Source organism: Misgurnus anguillicaudatus, chromosome 3 (genome assembly GCF_027580225.2).
Source record: "Misgurnus anguillicaudatus chromosome 3, ASM2758022v2, whole genome shotgun sequence".
Taxonomy (NCBI): Eukaryota; Metazoa; Chordata; class Actinopteri; order Cypriniformes; family Cobitidae; genus Misgurnus; species Misgurnus anguillicaudatus.
This window is the reverse complement of record NC_073339.2, coordinates 4,620,151-4,640,696: the sequence shown is the minus strand read 5'-3', so window position 1 is coordinate 4,640,696 and position 20,546 is coordinate 4,620,151. Positions and strand designations below refer to the sequence as shown.

The 20,546-nt window shown below is 37.6% G+C and overlaps 2 protein-coding genes across 4 annotated transcripts in view; both read left to right on the top strand.

Moving 5' to 3' along the window:
- Positions 1–2,352: 2,352 nt before the first annotated feature.
- LOC129443899 (adhesion G protein-coupled receptor E3-like) overlaps positions 2,353–20,546 on the top strand; it is a 137,286-nt gene continuing 119,092 nt past the window's right edge. For 2 of the 3 annotated variants that reach the window (XM_073860154.1, XM_073860157.1), the window contains exon 1: positions 2,353–2,393. The gene's annotated coding sequence lies outside the window, so the exon portion shown is untranslated. The remainder of the gene's footprint in view (positions 2,394–20,546) is intronic. The other variant, XM_073860159.1, reaches the window with a different exon arrangement.
- Positions 2,465–18,574, top strand: LOC129443901 (adhesion G protein-coupled receptor E3-like). Its single transcript, XM_073860168.1, has 13 exons — positions 2,465–2,538; positions 2,783–2,814; positions 3,006–3,068; positions 3,141–3,315; positions 3,458–3,577; positions 4,194–4,375; positions 14,775–14,939; positions 15,100–15,309; positions 15,411–15,643; positions 17,258–17,324; positions 17,408–17,499; positions 17,670–17,832; positions 17,960–18,574. Exons 4-13 carry the CDS (start codon positions 3,162–3,164, stop codon positions 18,062–18,064), a joined length of 1,491 nt encoding a protein of 496 aa, XP_073716269.1. The 5' UTR covers positions 2,465–2,538; positions 2,783–2,814; positions 3,006–3,068; positions 3,141–3,161; the 3' UTR covers positions 18,065–18,574.

Sequence of the window (20,546 nt, the reverse complement as noted above, 5' to 3'; positions counted from 1 at the left end):
ACAATACAGTATTGAATCATATGAATATTAACTCATAGTGGAATTTATTGCCACACTTTAATCAGTAAATAAATTCATTATATTGACCATTCACAGACATGTTGTCTAAGCTTTATTTGTACACATAATATTAATATTCATCTGAATTTCATCAGCTTGTTGCTTCATTGACAGAGCTTTTTCCAGAAGCAACTGCTATATGTTTTATTAACCAAAAGATGGCACTGTTTTCAACACCCTCGTTGAGGCTTCAAATCATGGTTCGAAACAGTAAGAGAAGTATCGGTGCTTCATTCAAAACTTCATTTCCCCATCACTACCTCAAAGGCAGAAATAATAGTCAACCCACCCAACTAATGGAACCACTGATCACCATAATGGTGACCAAACAATTTCAAAGTAGACAAAAGTCAGTCTGGTTTGTAATAAGAGAGGTGTCTTTTCAGTTGATTTTGTCTGGGGCAGTGGCTGGAAGTTGTAGTTGTAGTTCTGTTCATTATCACCAGGTGTCTTCAATAATCAAATAATCACTCAAATGATTGCTTATTTATCTAATTAACTCTAACACTGCTCCGGTGTTACTTTTAACACCCTGCTGGTGGTACCCATATAAACACCGAGCCGGTGTTAATTTAACACCGGGGATTTTGCTGTGCATGTGATGTCCATTTGTACATCTCATAAGATACACATGGCTTTGTCATTTTTAGTTATTTCTATTTGTTTTACATGTAATGTCCATCTGATTAGAATCTGTATGCATGTCTTTGTTTATTCATTTCAATTCATCAAACCTTTCAGGCAGAGGTGTCAAATCCATGTGCCAGGAGTAAAAGTCCTCTCCAGTATTTTGTTCCAATCACCTGGATTTAATTAGCAGTTTTTCAGCAGGAGCTGACCTCCTGACTCGTTGGTGTTTTAAGCCCTCAACGAAGCCTTCAAGGCAGCGCTGCCTGGAAGGCACTCCCTGTGCCCCGAGCGTTTCAGCCAATCACAGCACTTGTGCTAGATATTGAGCCTTCCGCCAGCTTCTGGCAGTATGAGCTCACCGTTGGTCAGGTGAGTAGCGCAGATATGGTAAGATAGGAATGTGACTGTATTTGAGTTCAGCTCGAAATGTTTTGAGTGTTTAAGGAATGTGTTACTGCGTTTTCACATGTCCATAGCACAATTTTTTCGTGCCAGTTTCATGTATTGGTTGCGCAATTGTTTTTCCTATTTTTTTACCATTGTTGCTTGGGGCTTAGATTTGTGGCTTTCGTCTAATTTTTAGAATGTTTTCATGCGAGGATAAAGTTGCGTTTGGCATAAATGCGGTTGTCATTTTAAGCATTGGTTTATATGTTTATTTATCAGAATAACCCAGAAGTTGGGGTTAAGGTGAGGATGTCATTTCATGTAACAAAGTTGTACTAACCCCAATCACAAGCAACAATGGCAAGCAAATAGGAAAAAGAATTTAGCAACCAATACGTGAAACTGCCACAAAAAAACTTGTGCCATAGACATGTGACAACGCAAAAACACGTCACTTAAACGCTCGAAACATTTCGAGCTGGATACAGGCACAGTCACATTCCTATCTTGGCATGTCTGCGCTGCTCACCTGGCCAGCGGTGGGCTCATACTGCCAGAAGCTGGCGGAAGGCTCAATATCTAGCACAAGTGCTGTGATTGGCTGAAACGCTCGGGGCACAGGGAGTGCCTTCCAGGCAGCGCTGCCTTGAAGGCTTCGTTGAGGGCTTAAAACACCAACGAGTCAGGAGGTCACCTCCTGCTGAAAAACTGCTAATTAAATCCAGGTGATTGGAACAAAATACTGGAGAGGACTTTTACTCCTGGCACATGGATTTGACACCTCTGCTTTCAGGTGTTAAGAGTGCTATTACCACTTACTCAACTGTCACGCCAGCAGTCACCACATCTGGTAATGTAAAGTGTTGTTTCCTCCATTGGTTTATAGTCTGGATTCACCAATCAGCCAATCAGTTTTTAACATTTACTGTAACATTATCTTTACATGTGATGTCCATTTGAAAAACTGATTAGATATGCATGTCTTTGTTCATTCAATTCATCAAACTTTTCAGATCTCAAGAGCGCTACTCTCAAGAGCGCTTATACAACTGTCACGCCAGCAGTCACCACATCTGGTAATGTAAAGTGCTGTTTCATCCTCTGGTTCATAGTCTGGATTCACAACAACAGTCAATCAGTTTTCAGCACTCATTCATTTTTTAGTTCATTTTATATATATATTTTTTACATTTGATGTACATCTGATTAGATATGCATGTCTTTGTTCAGTATATATTATTTATATTATAACTCATTAAACCTTTCAGGCGCAAATACCACTTATACAACTGTCACACCAGCGATCACCACATCTGGTAATGTAAAGTGTTGTTTTCTTCATTAATACATCTGATTAGATACACATGTCTTTGTTCATTAATTATAATTCATTAAACCTTTCAGGTGTTAAGAGCGCAAATACCACTTATACAACTGTCACACCAGCAATCACCACATCTGGTAATGTAAAGTGCTGTTTCCTCCATTAATTCATGGTCTGGATTTCAGCACTCATTTATTTTTAGTTAATTTTATCTTTTTTTACGTGTGATGTACATTTGATTTGACAAACTGTGCAATGCATGCAACACAATGCTGTTTAATAATATGAACCGACATTTTGCTCATCTTCTAAATTTTCTCTAGGTTCTTATTGATTTGTTGCATAGCTGTAATTTATTATTGTGTCCATGTATTGTTTTAGGTTTAAATATAACACAGGTTAACAATTGCACGGTAAGTTGAACGATTAGTAGATGACAACTAGATTCTGTTAATTTAAAGAGCAGTACAAGTTTACAGTATAAAGTGCTCTGTTTATTTACTTTCATTAATTATCTTACTTTATATAAAAGCAACATTGAAGTTTTTATTATTGCAAAACATTATAAAATATTCTATACAAAATGTTCTATTTTTGTCCACAGGGAATTTCGTGTTTTCAGAATCTCCTTGACCAGATAGAGAAGATTACTGTTCTCAATTTAACGGTAAATCAGAGAAAATGACTAAATTAAATATATGCGTTTTTATTTCAGCTATTTTCTTACTTTATGAATTAGGACGTGATCAAACTTTTGGACATGGTCTTCAGCACTTTAGAGAAGATAAACACATCATCAGATGACCCAAAGAAACTAGCGTCAGATGTGTTAAAAGCCAGTGAGAAGCTCGTGTCAATGTTGGTGAAGCCAACAAACACCTATTACTATCTCAATTTCACGCGTGCAGCTGTGGGTAAGAGAGACACAACCATCCCTAAATTATAATTTAACGTAATTATAGAACTAGATGTAAAAATATATCAAATGTAACTGAGGTCATGCTCATGATGTTCTGGATGACATAAAATTAGTATTTTTTTTTTATTTTAAATCAGAGGTGCAAGTGTTTGTGGTTGGACCACAGGCCAACCTTGATAAAATCCCTCAGCTCAATACAACAATTGCTTCTATAGACATCGATCTTATTGGGATTGCCAGGAACAATTTGAATTCAGGTATACAATAATATTGTTGTGATATAAATAATTTCAACACAGCCAAAAATTATTGTCAGAAAGCAGATATATGGTACGGTTAAAAAAAATCTAAATGACCCCATAATCTACCCAGCCATATAAGTGCATGTAACCTTTTAATTGTAATGAATGGGAGTGCACCCATTAATTCTGCCACCAGGTGGCACGCTTTCCAAATCTGGACTTTGGACATTCTTCTTTAATTATTTTCTGTCTTTTGTATAAGCCAATGCCATTTCCATCCCTGTGTCCCATCTGCAATTTGAAATTAGTATATTCCAAATCGTATTATGTTAAAATAAGTATCCATAAAGTTCCCAGATGTTTACTGTTTTAGGTAAAAATTGGAAGTGTATATCCATAGACACTCAAACGGGATTTCTTACTTTATTCTTACCTTCTGCAAGCTATTTTTACACCCATCAGCAGAAACATTATTCATCACCTCTTGTATGTGTGTTGATACTTTTATTTATATAGTAGGGTGGGGGTGCCTATCTATCCCATATTTCACTCTGTTAAATCTGTTTAGTGTACACCTGCAACTCACTTTGTATTAAAAATGTCAATAAAACATTTGGACTGTCTGTTGCAGGATCAGCTGCTGTGGTTTTCATGAGCTACAGCACAATGGAGGACCTACTGAAACCAGACTTCTTCAACACATCAGATAACACAGTTAAAACCATGATGTCCACTGTCATCTCAGCTACTCTTCCTACAACCACCAACAAAACCCTCACGAAACCAGTTAACTTCACCCTTAAACACATCAGAGTGAGTTACTCTCATTGATTTATTCACATGCAATGCAATGTAATAATGAATTTGAACATCTCTAGTTACTCTGGGCTTGGGATATAACTTTACACAAAAATATTTTGGTGTAATTATGTCTGTTAGAGATGATGATCTGGGGTTCAGTTTATGTGAATTTGCATACTGGATATCACACTTATTATTGTTGTATAGACCCCTTCACGGTTCACGTCACAGTGTTCCCACTGCGCATGTCGGGAAAGGGGTATAAACGGAGGTCGGAGCCAGCTGCAAATGGGTGGGTTAGCAGCAAGTGGGTGGAGCTTTAGCCGCAAGTGGGCTGTACAAACTTCCAGAGGATTCACCACCGTCCCATTTGAACTCCTCCTACTTGCACATTTCTGAAATCCCTCCTACTTGCGGTATAAGCTCCTCCCACCTGCGGCATAAGGTCCTCCCACCTGCAGTCTCCGGGCTGCAGCGATATATACTTGGATGTCAGGGTCAGAAAAGCCATTACAGCTGAATTGAGTTGGGTATAATTTGGTATCGTCAAAAATGACTACTTACATCGTGGGCTGTGAAAATCGCACAAGGTCTTCCGTTAAGTTTTCGCGATTCATGCAGAATCTCAAAAACAAAAAAATACAACATCTGCGGCTGCAAGCAATTAACGTGCAGACTTGAACAATGCAAATATCAAAGAGGCTTCCCACCAAACATGAGACGTCCGCACGACGTGCAGATCATGTCTATATTAGGTCGGTTGGTCCAGGACCTTATCTGTATGACTATACAATATGCAAATCTGGTACAGTATCTGGATGTCTGACAATGACCCCTCTTGGACGTCATGTAGACGTCCAAAAGGGGTTCGGGAAATCAAAACAAAAATATTTTATACAAATGTGGTCTATGAGTTCTGAGTAAAAAAAAAAAACATCACATGTATTTTTGTAGAATATTTTGTTAAGCTGTTAAAATCATGTTATCTTTATATATGAATGTGTGTTCAAAAACATAGCACTGCTCATAGATAAAGTTCCACCTTAAATGCTGTCTCTCTCTCTCTCTCTCTCTCTCTCTCTCTCTCTCTCTCTCTTTAATTAACAGAGATGTATTAACAGAGATGTATATGCTGACGTTTTATTGAAAATCTTTTGTCACCATAATGACGTTCAGTGATTCCTTTAGTTGGGTAGTTTGACTTTTTATAACAGTGTTTGTTCTTTCTAAGAGTGTTTGCTAAAGCATGTTATTTGTTGCACAGAAAATTTGTTATAAACAAAACTCACATGTGGATCTTACAACTTCACTGAACGTTTATCAACAGTAATTCCACATATGTAAAGTCTGTGAATTAATTTTGTAGAGCATGTAGTATTGTCTCAATTTCTCAGTTGATTTGAGGTGTCACATCCAACTTATTTAGGTTCATACCACCACTGTGAAGCGCTTATATAAAATTAAAAGTCCAGATATTGTTGTTACATATGCAGACATCAAGAATCAGCCCATGAATCACAACAGTGGTGACACTCTCTGGACTCATAAGTTTTTATAATACGCTGGTGCAATGCACTGCAACATTTAGAAAACTCACCATCGTTGTGATTCATGGGCTGATTCTTGATGTATGCATCTGTGTCAAACATTTCTGGACTTTAGATTTTTGATTACAGCCACAAGGTTTCAATTTCCATTACAGTAGGCAGCAGTATGCACCGAAGTATGTTCATTGCAGCTCCAAACAAAACTGAGATAGAAGTTTACTTTTAAACAAAATGTATAATGTTTTATCTGTGTTGTTAGTTCAGTTATATTATACCACCACTTCTGACCATCAATGTAAGTAATGGGAAGCCACACGCATTGGTAACTAACACTTGGTGCAATAATAATGTGTTTTAAAAACACCATCATCAAGCACACACATTATAATATAAAAACAAAGAGTCAAACTACCCAACTAAAGGAAACACTGATCACCATGATGGTGACAAAACATGTTCAATAAAACATCAGAATCTTGTAAATTCTCAAAAATGAGCCGTAGAAATTACAAAAAATAAAGTAAATTTGGTTTGTTTAGTCAGTATGGTCCTACTTCAAAACAATGCTTTTTAAAACAACTGTTTGTAATGGTGATGACATTGTTTTAGAGAATGTACATGTAACAATTATCCAGCGAGAGCAAGCGTGGGAGGAAGAGTGAAGTTCACGTCACTTCACTTCAATTATTGAACGATAGAGAGAGAGAGAGAGAGAGACTTCGACTTTATAATCTCTTTATTTATAAACAGTATTAGAAAAACTTCAAAATCTAATCAGAACACAGCAGTTAAAAAAGAGGAAAAAAGAAAAACAAGAAAGGAAAAAAAATAAATAATAAATATATACACCTCTTAAGAAGGGTTAAAAACATGCACCACTTTAAGCATTGATTCGTAAGCAGCCATCAGAGTCAATTTCACAAACACATTGATTTATACACCATTTAATATTGAAAGTTTCCAAGTCATCAACAAGTCTGTAATAGGCATACTCTATGTTGATACGAGATTTCAGTAATCCCCTAAAGACCTGAATAACATCAGTTGATCCTGCCCCAAGGAGTTTTCTTTTCCGAGACACCCAAATTGCCATTTTTGCCTGACCAAACACAAAGTTGATTAAAACATGAACTGGCATAGTGCTTCTTTTGTACTTGGGACAATAGATAAAACACATAGGAGTAAAAACCTCCCCCAGAGACTGACAATACTCCTCTAATAAATAAAACAGCGGTTGGAGTCTTAAACAATTAAGAAACAAATGAAAAATTGTTTCTTCTAGCCCACAAAAAGCACACTCTTCCCCTACTAGTGGATCGAGGTGTGCTCTGTGTCTGTTTGTGGCTATTATACCATGCACTATCCTCCATTGAAGGTCTCCAGACCTTTTCTTAATAGGAGGTTTGTACAAGGTCCTCCAGCAGCCTTTAGGGGAGGTGCCAGTTCCAAAAATCTCCTGCCACTTAGACTCCTTCACGTTTCCAAGAGTGTGAAAATGTGTCACCTTAACACACAGCACATAAAGAGCCTTCTTTCCTACGTCACCAAAACAGTTCAGTTCAGGGGTTCTAAAGGAGAGTAATTTACCCTCCATTTCCTGCCATTCTCCAGTGTCAAAACAAAAACTTATTTCTGGGAAAGGAGGACTGTCCACATCAGATGTTTCCAGAGAAAGTCTAAAATCCAGTGGTAAGGACTCACGTACTTGAGTTAACAGTTTCTCTGCCACTCGAACTGACCTTATGCCCAATTTACGGGCCAAGGTCTCTGCAGATATCCATCCATCTTCATTGATTAAATGTCCAACTTTAGTGATCTTAGCAGACCACAAGGCTTTGATGAAAGATTCAGACTTGAAGATATCTAAGTCCATGGTGGAGTTAAAAAGCAGAGGTTCTTCCCTTAACCAATGTCTCTGTATGTTATTAAAATCTCTGGAAATCTTGAAAGGGGACCAAGCTCTTAATAATGCTCTGTAGAAAGGCGTTATTCCAGTCAGATTCATCTTATTAGAATCCATGAGAAACAGGTGACGATCTAATCCCATGTTACCAGCTCTCCTCAGAAGGGCACAGGCTACTTCAGCCCAGGATACATCCTCCCCGTATAGAAGTCTCTGAGCAGTCTGGAGTCTGAATGCTTTAATTCTGGAATGAATGTCTACAAGTCCTTGTCCCCCTTCCTGAGTAGGCAGGTAGAGTACAGGTGCCTTAAGCCAGTGCTGTCCTGACCAGAAAAAGTCCACCAACTGCTGTTGGATTTTCCTCACCAGATCTTCGGGAGGTTCTAAAATCATCATTTTGTGCCAGAGAGATGAGGCTACCAGGTTATTACAGATTAAAACTCTCCCCCTGTAGGACAGCTGGGGTAGCAACCATTTCCAGTGAGACAACCTCGCACACACTTTCTCCACTAGTCCCACCCAGTTTTGCCTCCTATAGTCTTCAGTACCTAAAAACACCCCTAGATATTTAAAACCTGCTTTACCCCACTGCAAACCACCTGGAAGTGAAGGACCATGGCAAATCTGACCACACCATAAAGCATTGCTTTTCCCCCAATTTACCTTGGCTGAGGAGGCTTTGCCATAACACACCAAAGCCTCTTCTAAAAAATGAACATCATTTTGATTCCTAATTAAAACGGTGACATCATCAGCATACGCTGAAAGCTTAATTGGTTCTTGAAACTCCAGTTCACTAACCCTTAAACCTGTTACCCAGCTAACAGAAACAAGTTCTAAGAACGTTCCCTGAAAGTTCTTTACGTTCCCAAAAACGTTCTGCCAACGTTAAAAGTGTCCAGTTTTCTTGACGTTCTAAGAACGTTTTTGTGTTGTCTCAACGTTAGAGGAATGTTACATTTTACCATTTTTAAACGTTATGACAATGTCATGTTTTAATGTTCACACAATGTTTAAAACAACAACTGTTTATTATATTGACTTGTTTAATTGTTATGAAAATGATAGAGAAACATAGCATTTTATTATATTTATTTTTTATATTTATATTATTTTATTATATTTATTATATATTTATTATATATTATATATCTATTATATATAAGTTTAGATGTTGATGTTTTGTTTCATTTTAAGTCACCATTATTGTGATTAGTGTTCGTTTTAGTTGGGCTCTTGAGCCTTGTCTTTGGCTTGCTAGTTTTTTCCCTGGCTGTATTAACCTTTTGTTAATACACCACATTTGTTCTGGTTGTGTTGACTTTTTGTTGGTGCACCACGTTTGTTCTGGTTGTATTGGCTTTTTGTTGGTGCACCGCATTTGTTGTGAACATGTTGGGTTGGTGGTGTGGTTCTGTGGTGTGGTGGTTGGTACATGGTGGTGAAAAATCATCCCTAATTAATTTACTAATCAAAAGTTTGTTTTCTGTCAGTGATGTGGGTGGGATCCAGCGCTTTCACAGCGGTTTGTCATTGGGGAGTTTTGGAAACTTTGGACAAGGAATATCTGCTGTGTGGCTGGGATGCGCAGGCATCAAGAATCAGACTATGAATCTCAACCATGGTGACAATTAAATGAAAAACTTCATGCTGCAATGCATGCTGGGTATTAACAAATTACAAATCTCATTCAGGACTCCCAGCATGCACTGCAGCATGGATAAATAATGATTTTTTTCCAATTTTCTTTGTCACCATGGTTGGGATTCGTGGTCTGGTTCTTGGTGTTTGTGCGTCCCAGTTATGCAGCAGATTTTTTTGTCCAAAGTTTCTTAAACTCCTTAATGACAAACTGCTGTGAAAGTGCTGGATCTCATTAACATTATTGACAGAAAATAAACTTTAATTAATTAGGGATGATTTTTTTCCTTTATGTACCAACCACCACACCACAGAATTACACTAATAACTTAACATGTTCATAACAAATGTGGTGTATTAACCAAAAGTTAATACAACCAGAACAAATGTGGTGTGTTAACAAAAAGTTAATACAACCAGAACAAATGTGGTGTATTAACAAAAAGTTAATACAACCAGGGAAAAAACTAGCAAGCAAAAGACAAGGCTCAAGAGCCCAACTAAAACGAACACTAATCACAATAATGGTGACTTAAAATGAAACAAAACATCAACATCTAAACTTGTATGTAATGGATAGATAATATATAATAAATGTATAATATATAATAAATATAATAAAATAATATAAATATAAAAAATAAATATAATAAAATGCAATGTTTCTCTATCATTTACATAACAATTAAACAAGCCAATATAATAAACAGTTGTTGTTTTACACATTGTGTGAACATTAAAACATGACATTGTCATAACGTTTAAAAATGGTAAAATGTAACATTCCTCTAACGTTGAGACAACACAAAAACGTTCTTAGAACGTCAAGAAAACTGGACACTTTTAACGTTGGCAGAACGTTTTTGGGAACGTAAAGAACTTTCAGGGAACGTTCTTAGAACTTTTTTCTGTTAGCTGGGTAGGTGCTTCCTAAACTTGCAAAGCAGAGGCTCTATGACTATGCTGTAAAGTTGACCAGATAAGGGGCAACCCTGCCTTATACCTCTGTTAACCTTAACAGGGACACTTAGGCCGCCAGCAATTTTTATCATACACGTGGCATCATTGTACAGCAGTCTTATCAAAGAAATAAACTTGTCTCCAAAACCAAAAGCCTTAAAAGTTTCAAAAAGAAAAACATGGTCGACACGGTCAAAAGCCTTTTCTTGGTCTAACGATAAAAAACCCAGGCTAATGTTGTTATTCAAAGCAAAATCAAAAATATCCCGAACTAAATGCAAATTATCTAAAATACATCTCTCTTTCACACAGTAAGACTGGTCTTTGTGGATGATTGCATGCAGTACATTGTTCAGTCTATTCGCCAAACATTTTGACAAAACTTTGTATTCAAAACACAAAATTGCAATGGGCCTCCAGTTTTTTAAAAGGGTTAAATCACCTTTTTTTGGTAATAGTGTTAAAACAGCCCGTTGACAACTTAAAGGAAGAGACATCTCGCCAATACATTGCTTAAGTACTTCAAAATAGTCAGGCCCTATTAAAAACCAAAATTTTTTGTAAAATTCGGCAGATAATCCATCCAGCCCTGGTACTTTTCCTGAAGAAAGACCCTTTACAGCAGCAGTGACTTCCTCAAAAGTTAAATCAGTCTCCAAAAGTTTTTTTTGTTCTAAAGTTAGAACAGGGAGGTCCTGTAACAGTTCATCCTTGGATTGTTCATCTATGACTTCAGCAGCAAATAGATCAGAATAAAAATTAACAGCAAGCCTGCGCATTACCACAGGATCTGACGTTTCTTGTCCATCATTGTTTTTTAAACAGTGCATTTGTTTCTCCTGTCCTGCTTTGCGCTCCAAATTAAAAAAGAAAGAAGTTGGGCCATCCATGTCTTTAATGTTTAAGAAACGGCTCCTTACAAGCGCTCCTTTAACTTTTTCATCTAAGATGGAGCTGAGCTGGTTCTTTTTTTCAGTCCAAAGTTCATGCAACTGTCCCGCATCATTTACAAACATACTTTTTTCAATATCAAGAATTTCCTTTTCCAACAGCTCCACTGTATTTTTTAAAACCAATGAGGAATTCCCCAAAAAGACTTAAAATTTTCACAAAAGTGTTTGTCTTCCAACAGCTTGTTATTAAAATGCCAGTAATAGCTTTTATGGGATCTGTTCACCAATACACAATCAAACGTGATAAATTTATGATCGGAAAAAGATGCAGGAAAAATAGTTGCATTGACCACTCTATTTCTCATGTTTTGTGATGTATAAAACCTATCCAAACGTGCCCCAAAGATCCTATCATTGCTCATTTGGACCCAAGTGTACTGCTTTGTAGAAGGATTAATCTCTCTCCATATATCCGAGAGGTTAAAACTTTTTAGGACTCTGGTCAGACAAGAAGCTGACTGCATATGAGGCTCATCACCATTTCTATCTTGTACAAAATCAAGAGTGCAATTCCAGTCTCCTCCTAAAATAATAAACTCACCAGCTTGCTGTAACTTTAAAAACTGTTCTAGTTTGGCAAAGAGCTGTAATCTTTCTGCTCCAATATTAGGGGCGTAGATGTTAATAAACACAAAAGAGAAATTATTAATTTCAGCTCTAACAGCCACCAGCTTCCCAGGTTCTATTTCATTTTTCGTTAAGATCTTAACTTTTATATTAGGAGAAAAGAGTATAGCCACACCAGCAATGAAATTAGTTCCATGACTAAGCACTCTCTCCCCTTTCCACCATAATCCCCAATCAGCTTCATTATCAAAATTACTGTGGGTCTCTTGTAAGAAGACAACATTCGGGCCCTTTAAATGTATGAAATCTAACAATAAGCATCTTTTTTTCCCATCCCTTAGACCATTAATATTTAAAGACCCCACCCTCAATACTTCCATAAAAGGGACTAGAGAGAATAAGAAAAAACAGTACAGAAAGAAAAAGGAAAACATATCCATCTTAATTATTTGGTCTTTCCCCTTGCTTTTGCTGGTTTTCTCCCAGCTCTAATAGCAGTTAAATGCTTTTTTAGGCGAAAACGCTTTTGTTGTGAAAGCTCATCATAACTACTCTTTTTCCTAGCCATCATAACAGAGGAGACAAACTTTTCCACATCAGGAAAATAATCACAAACATCAACACCAGCTCTACCTTTAGTTTTGTCAAGGAACGAGTTGATTTGCTCAAGAGTGTACAAATCATCATCCACTTTTGACACATCAGACCATTGCTCATCGTCTCTTAAACCATCATCAGTGTACTGTGACAACCCTTCCATCTCATCAGTCATGTTCTCCTCTGAAACACCTGCCTGCCCCGTAACACTATCCTCACACACATCTTCAACATCACTTTGAATATCATTCTGTCCACTATCATCACACTCGTTCACATCCTTATTTATAACAGTAGGCCTGCTACATTCAGCTTTCTCCACACTGCCAAGAGTATCAATAGTTTCACTCACCTCCTGTTGCACATTCACATCGTTTGAAGCTCTTTCAGCCTGCTGCTCTGACCTCTGTGCTTCTGCATTATCCGTATCCGCGCCAGATGTAGATGCGCGTTGTTCATCTTTATGCGGGCATGTGAAACGTTTATGGCCAACGTCACCGCATTCGAAACATCTCATGCTATCGGTACTGGCATAAATCATGAATGAGCTCTCTTCGTAGGTGACACGGAAAGAGACATCCAAAGTCCGCTCTGGGGAATTTAAAAACATAAATACCTGGCGTCTAAAGGAAAGAACGTGCTTTAACGCAGCGTTTTTACATCGCAGAGGAACCGCTTTAACGGGACTTGCGATCTTGCCGAATCTCTTTAGCTCATTTAAAATGGCCTCATTGCATATGAATGGTGGGACATTAGAAATCGTGACTTTAGTTGCTGGTGCAGAAAGCGGGGTTACCGGAACATATGTTTCTTTCACCCACACACCGCTCACAGTCAACTCGTTTACCAGTGCTTCTGATTTTAAAAACACAACCACGGCTTTGTTCATCCTTGAGGCCGAAACGATGTTCTCAAAACCGATTTTTTCCCCAAACGCCAAGAGCATATCTTCCACGGATACAGCGGGGTCCGGTATACACCTGCACCCATTACGGAGTGACAGGCCAGGCGTTAGCACATTAGTGCTCGCCATACTGGCGACGACAAGACGCGCGTACGTGCCAAGAACACTCTTCCCTGTCCAAAAAGTTATTAACAAGGGAAAAGATGAAATAATTAAATAAGTAAAGTGAGGGAAAAAACAAAGGGGCAAAGAAAAACAATGCTCTCCGCAAAGCGGCGCGCTCAGCTCCGTCTCACACTCCCAGCATGCACTCGAGAGAGAGAGAGAGAGAGAGAGAGAGAGAGAGAGAGAGAGAGAGAGAGAGAGAGAGAGCAAGATTGCAGACGCAGATAGTTAAGGTGGAACTTGTATATTTGGGAATTATCTATAAGCAATATTTTTTTACATTTATTCATATATAAAGATTATATAAACAAATATAATGTCTAAAATGGCCACATTTTAAATAGTTTTACTTTGTGTGGAGGTCCCCTTGACATCAATATTGGATGTTCAGAACAGGTCAAAAAAAGACGTCATAAAAACTTTCATTCTGGCTCCTCATGGGACGTCGAAATGACGTCTTTTTAAGACACTTTGCTAAGTGGGTTGTGTTTGTAGTGCTCACTTCATTTGAGGTAAGTCATCATTTTTCAGCACTGTTAGATTAAATTATAAAGCCTGGATGGTACGAACAGTTTGACCCCATGCTGCACGCTCACCCGATAGTCATTCAATGTTTACAAACCTTGAAGGGGTCTATACCATGAGACTGTTGAATGCTTTATCCTGATTGGTTGAGAAATATTCCATGAGTGTGCATTATTTTTCAATAATTGCACACCTGACCGGTCAAATAACCACCAGAGCAATTTCTGTGGTAACCATGGTATAAGCAGATTAATTGACGTGGTGGCACTCTGTTTCGCGTCATGCTGCATTATCACCTTGGGTGTGCATCGTCAATTATTCCTTACATAATGCACTTCTAAAATGTGCTTGAGTCAAAGCAAACTCAAAGATAACTCCAGATATAGTAAAACAATGCAGCAAACACCCACTTTTTATGCAATTGTATAGTTTGGTTTTATTTAGTCTAGTGTAAATGTACATTTCAGTTCCTGCTGTTTCCAAGGTTGTTGTGTAAAATGGTTGCACTTAGTTGCTGCTGCGCTGTGAAGGGGAACAAGATGCTGCGTCCTCCTGAATCTTCTGCTGTTGTTTGTGCACAGATTTTGTGATTTTTTTTGTTAACATTGGAGTCATGCCTGACACACATGTACTTTTCTTCACTTTAAAGGAGATAAACGACAGTGGTAAACTTTCCTGTGTGTACTGGAACATCACTGAGTGGATTGTAGATGGTTGTTCTGTGGTAAAAACCAACAGCAGCTTTACTGTGTGTTCATGTCTTCATCTGTCAACATTCGCTCTCATCATGAAAATCAGCAGTAGCCCATCAGAGGTAAGACAACTTAACACAGATTTGACTTAAATAAAGTAAGAAAATCTTTAATGTAGACTAAAACCCTATCAAGAGTTACAAGCACTCTATACACTGCTAACTCAAATGCAGATGTGACGGCAGTAGATTTAACACATTGTATTGTCACATATTTTCTCAGGATAATGGTCAGGCGATGGAGTCGATGAATGTGGCGTTTGTGATCGTGGGTCTGGTGTTTACTAGTTTGGCTCTGTTGACTTTTGCGTTCTGTCGATGGAAACCTGGAGTGAACAATGTAGCTCGAATCAACCTCTGCATCAGTCTGCTGTTTGCTCATCTTCTGTTCTTACTCACACAACAATTCATCAAACTCATAAAACCTCACAAGGTGAGAACTTTTGATTACAGAATATCAACATCTTTAGTTTGACTAGTTAGTAAGAAATTACTAAACAAAAATCTCTTTTATTGTTTAAACTCTGTCTTCAGGAGTTGTGTGCTGTGATATCAGGAGCTCTTCACTTCTTCTTTCTCTCCTGTTTTGTGTGGATGTTCATTGAAGCTGTGCTGCTCTTCATCTGTGTGAAGAACATATCACAGATCAGCTCCAGACAGAGATCGATGCTTAACAGGGGATTTTTGATCTTGATTGGTTATGCGATTGTTTTATTTATAGTGGGTGTGTCTGCTGGCCTGGCTCCTCAAGGCTACGGCAGTGAAAAGTATGTATGAACAGGATTAGTTATCAGTTGCTTGGATTAAATAAATTAACACTTAAAGAGGTCATTAACTGTTTTTTTTGCTATTATTTTATGTTCCCAGAGGTACTTATAATTTCTTGATAAAAACGTTATTTTGTGTATTTGGTGTAATACAATGCGTTTGCATGGTTAAAAAACACATTTTTCCACATACGAACATTATTGTTTCTCCTCTTTGCCCTGCCTACCTGAAATCCGTTGATTTTGTACAAAGCTCATGGTTCTGAAAAGCACAGTGTCCCCCAGTGGCCAGCTAACCAGAACGTTGTGATTGGCATGAATACCTCTGTCATGAGCTGAAAACTGATGCTCCATACCATATGAACAGGTCAACTGTTGTAAACTGTTGTCTACAATCCTTGTGTTCATTGTAGTCCAAGAAAAGAGATTTAAAGGGGACATATTATGAAAATCTGACTTTTTCCATGTTTAAGTGCTATAATTGTGTCCCCAGTGCTTCTATCAACCTAGAAAATGTTAAAAAGATCAACCCAATAACTTAGTTTTGGTAAACCATTTTCTGCAAGCATGTGAAAAATAGGTCATTGTAATTTGGCCCTTATTGTGATGTCAGAATAAGGTAATACCGCCCCCTTTATCTGCACTATCCAACCACAGCACAACCATTTAGTATGGAGAGAAAGAGAGAGATAAAATATTTCACAGCACAATTGAGTTTCAATTGCAACAAACCACCATAATTGTGATCAGTGGTTGCACTTCATCCGCTCATTTGCATTTTAAATGACACACCCAAAACGGCACACTTTTGCTCAGACCTATTTTAGACTTAGTTTACATCTTTAAAAAAATCTCATAATATGTCCCCTTTAAGTTGGAGAAAATAACTCGCGTCATTGTTTACTTTGGGATTTGTACATTTTGTATATTGTTAACAAACACCAAAGGAAATGTAAAATCGTGATTCGGATAATAGGTGCTTTTTAATGTATTTGCCGACAAACATACAAAATTAAGTAAGTTACATTATTACCTTCTCCACACACTTTTCACCCTCTGACTGAAACTCACACTGGGCATGGTTATCTTGAGCTGTACTCAAGTGCGGTAGTCCCCACTGGCCAGTAGGCGAAGCCAACGATACAATTATGTGGGCTGTGTTCAGCACAGACAAAACGTTGCACGAAGTTTAGCCCACTTAAACCGCGCTGGCAAACTAAATCGATCAACTTGGTCATCTGCATTTGGATCAGATTTAACTCATATTGATAAGGTAGTAAAGACAATTTTAACTCCTGTCAGCATTGCATTATGAGCTAATGTTTAAAACAAAGTAAGGAGCATCACATTTCCGACTGACATCAGAGATGTCCAGAACAATCACAACGTCTGGCCAATCGAAGGACACTGCACTTTTCAGAATATGAGCTTTGTAACACATCGGAGCGTTTGAAGAAGGCAGAGATTAATGGAGCAACAATAATCTATGTAGAAAATTTTTTTTTTTTTACCATAAACCATGCAAACACATTGTATTATACCAAATACACAAAATCAATCGTTGCTTTTAGCAATGTTATAAGTGCTGTTTAAGTGTTTTTTTTCTGTAAACAGATGCTGGATTAAACAGGAGAGAGGCTTCATCTGGAGTTTTCTGGGACCTGTTTGCTTCATTCTTGCAGTATGTTTTAGATTCTGACCAGTTGAAGTTTAAACCACTGGAAAAGAAAGTGATTGTTTCTTTACTGTGTTTTTTTTCTGCAGATAAACACGATTATCTTCATCAGTATCTTCATCAGTCTGAACTTAACTCTCAAAAACCTTAACCTTGACGTTTCACACATGAGACAAACCAAGTAAAAAACGCCCTGATTTTAAAGTGGTCATGTCAATAGAAATATATTTTATTTTTTGTGCTTAATGTTTAATTTACTTTCACATAGTGTGACTTTCAAAACTCTAATCTCTCTCTCTCTCTCTCTCTCTCTCTCTCTCTCTCTCTCTCTCTCTCTCTCTCATTCTGCAGGATTACGGTTTTTAAAACTCTGACCCAGTTTGTGATTTTTGGTTGTCCCTGGATTCTGGGTCTCTTCATTAATAACAGCAAGATGATGGAGATTCTCTTTCTGATGCTGAACTCACAGCAAGGAACCTTCATCTTCCTGGTCTACTGTGTCCTCAATAATGAGGTAAATTATCCCATCCTCATTGTGTACCATATCCATAACAATTTCATGTTTGTGAACATTTCAAATCAATCTAACCAATCCTTTGTCAAGTTTTTTCCTGTAACGGCTTCTCTCATCTTGTGTTTAGGTCAGACAACAGTATGTGAAGTGGATGAGAGCCTTTCTTTTCCTGATTCGAAACAAAAACCATATAAGTAACCTCCACCCCCCAAAAAAATTGAGGGCCAGATAATTCATGTTTAGTATTGTAAACCCATATAAGAGTTGTTATCATAAAATTTATTGTATTCATTACAGTAAAATATTAGAGATACATGTTTATGTAGTCATAGTTACTTAATATTCTATAAAATAATACAAAAATACATATTTATTGTAAATACAATATGATGTAATAGAAACCACAGGTGTGTTAAAGGGCCATTTCATCGATAGAAACATTAATCTTTATTGAAAGTGGGTCATATTTGTAGTCAAAATGTAACATAAACTTAGAATTTTGTGCCTATTTGACAGAGAAAAGACAGAACGTGACTTTAGAGCACATTTGTATGAAAAACTACAACTCCCACTATGCACCACAATGCACAGCTCTACAAGCCACTCGCATTAATCGGAACATCGCTTAGATATGCTATTGTGTACATAAATGCCATGTTAGTAAAACAAAGAAAATAGCCATCACTGTGTCTGACAGACACCAATCATGACTTACTTTTAAATGTGATGTTACGTTGTGTTACACACACTGCAAAATCCCTGGTGTTAAATTAACACCGGCTCGGTGTTTATATGGGTACCACCAGCAGGGTGTTAAAAGTAACACCGAAGCAGTGTTAGAGTTAATTAGATAATTAAGCAATCATTTGAGTGATTATTTGATTATTGAAGACACCTGGTGATAATGAGCAGAACTACATCTACAACTTCCAGTCACTGCCTTAGATAAAATCAACCGAAAAGACATCACTCTTATTACAAACCAGACTGACTTTTGTCTACTTTGAAATTGTTTGGTCACCATTATGGTGATCAGTGGTTCCTTAAGTTGGGTGGGTTGACTCTTATTTTCCTTTTGAGGTCTTTGCAACAGTGTTTACTGAACACATTGTTTGTTGTGGGGGTTGTTGAGGCAAGGTTTGTAGAGTTTTTGTGGCAGAGATTGTAGATTTGAGTGGATTGTTTGAGCAGTCGAAAAATTCAGTGTTCGTGGAAAATGAAATGTTGATCAAGTATATATTCTCTATTGATTTTAACTTACAGAGCTTTTCAAATTTTATTGTTAAAAATACTTGCCGGAAGTTAATGTTGTGCCTCGCGTGCAGATGTCATGAATCACCCCATTGATCACAACAAGGGTGACATAATTTATGTTGCAATGCATGATGGGAGTCATAAGTTTTATACTACGGTGGATCCCAGCATGCTTTGCAACATTATGTTTGTCACCATGATTCCGATTGGTGGGGTGATTCATGGTGTCTGCACATGAGGCAAAAAAGAATTTCCGACAGGTATTTAACAATAAAATTTGAGAAGCTTGATCCGAGGAAAGTTATGTTACTGAAGTCCAATAGAGAATAATATACATGTGATCAACATCTGATTTTCTCTTAGCGCTGAGTTTTTTGACTGTGTGGACAACTTGCTTAGATCTACAATCTCTGTTATAAAAACTATATAAACTTTGCTTTAACAACCTTTACAACAAATAACGTGTTCCGTAAACACTGTTGCAAGACCTCAAGAGGAAAATAAGAGTCAACCCACCCAACTAAAGGAACCACAGATCACCATAATGGTGACAAAACAATTTCAAAGTAGACAAAAGTCAGTCTGGTTTGTAATAAGAGAGATGTCTTTTCAGTTGATTTTATCTAAGGCAGTGACTGGAAGTTGTAGATGTAGTTCTGCTCATTATCACCAGGTGTCTTCAATAATCAAATAATCACTCAAATGATTGCTTAATTATCTAATTAACTCTAACACTGCTTCGGTGTTACTTTTAACACCCTGCTGGTGGTACCCATATAAACACCGAGCCGGTGTTAATTTAACACCAGGGATTTTGCAGTGCACAATAACACTTTGGTCTGGTGTGTAGCAAGGTCTTATTCAAACCGTAACGTGAGGTGTCAGATGCGCAGTACAAATGTCTTTTCAAGTACTTAAAAAAGGTATGCATATTAAATGTTTATTTGGTTTTACCAATTTTCTTTTTGTCTCTTGTTTACTGTAATTACATCTGTGTTATATCAGCCTCATTGCTTTCACAATATAGACATTTATAAAACGGTTAGTTCCAATCCTTGATTCTGATTGGTCAATAGGTGTGCTTTATTCACAATAAAACACTGCTATGACCGCTTCAACCAACGGTTTTATTTAATATCTATAATAATACTTTAATATTGTGTGGTAACCGTTTTATAAAAGCAATAAGGTACTCGAGGCAAGTGCTGTATGGTGAATAAGTAACGGCTGGAGCATCACGCTTGCTATATCACCCTCTTCCATACCATTATCAAGGCTCGATATCTAGCACCAGTGCTGTGATTGGCTGAAACGCTCGGGGCACGTGGAGTGCCTTCCAGGCAGCGCTGCCTTGAAGGCTTCGTTGAGGGCTTAAAACACCAACGAGTCAGGAGCTCACCTCCTGCTGAAAAACTGTGCTAATTAGCAAATCCAGATGATTGGAACAAAATACTTGAGAG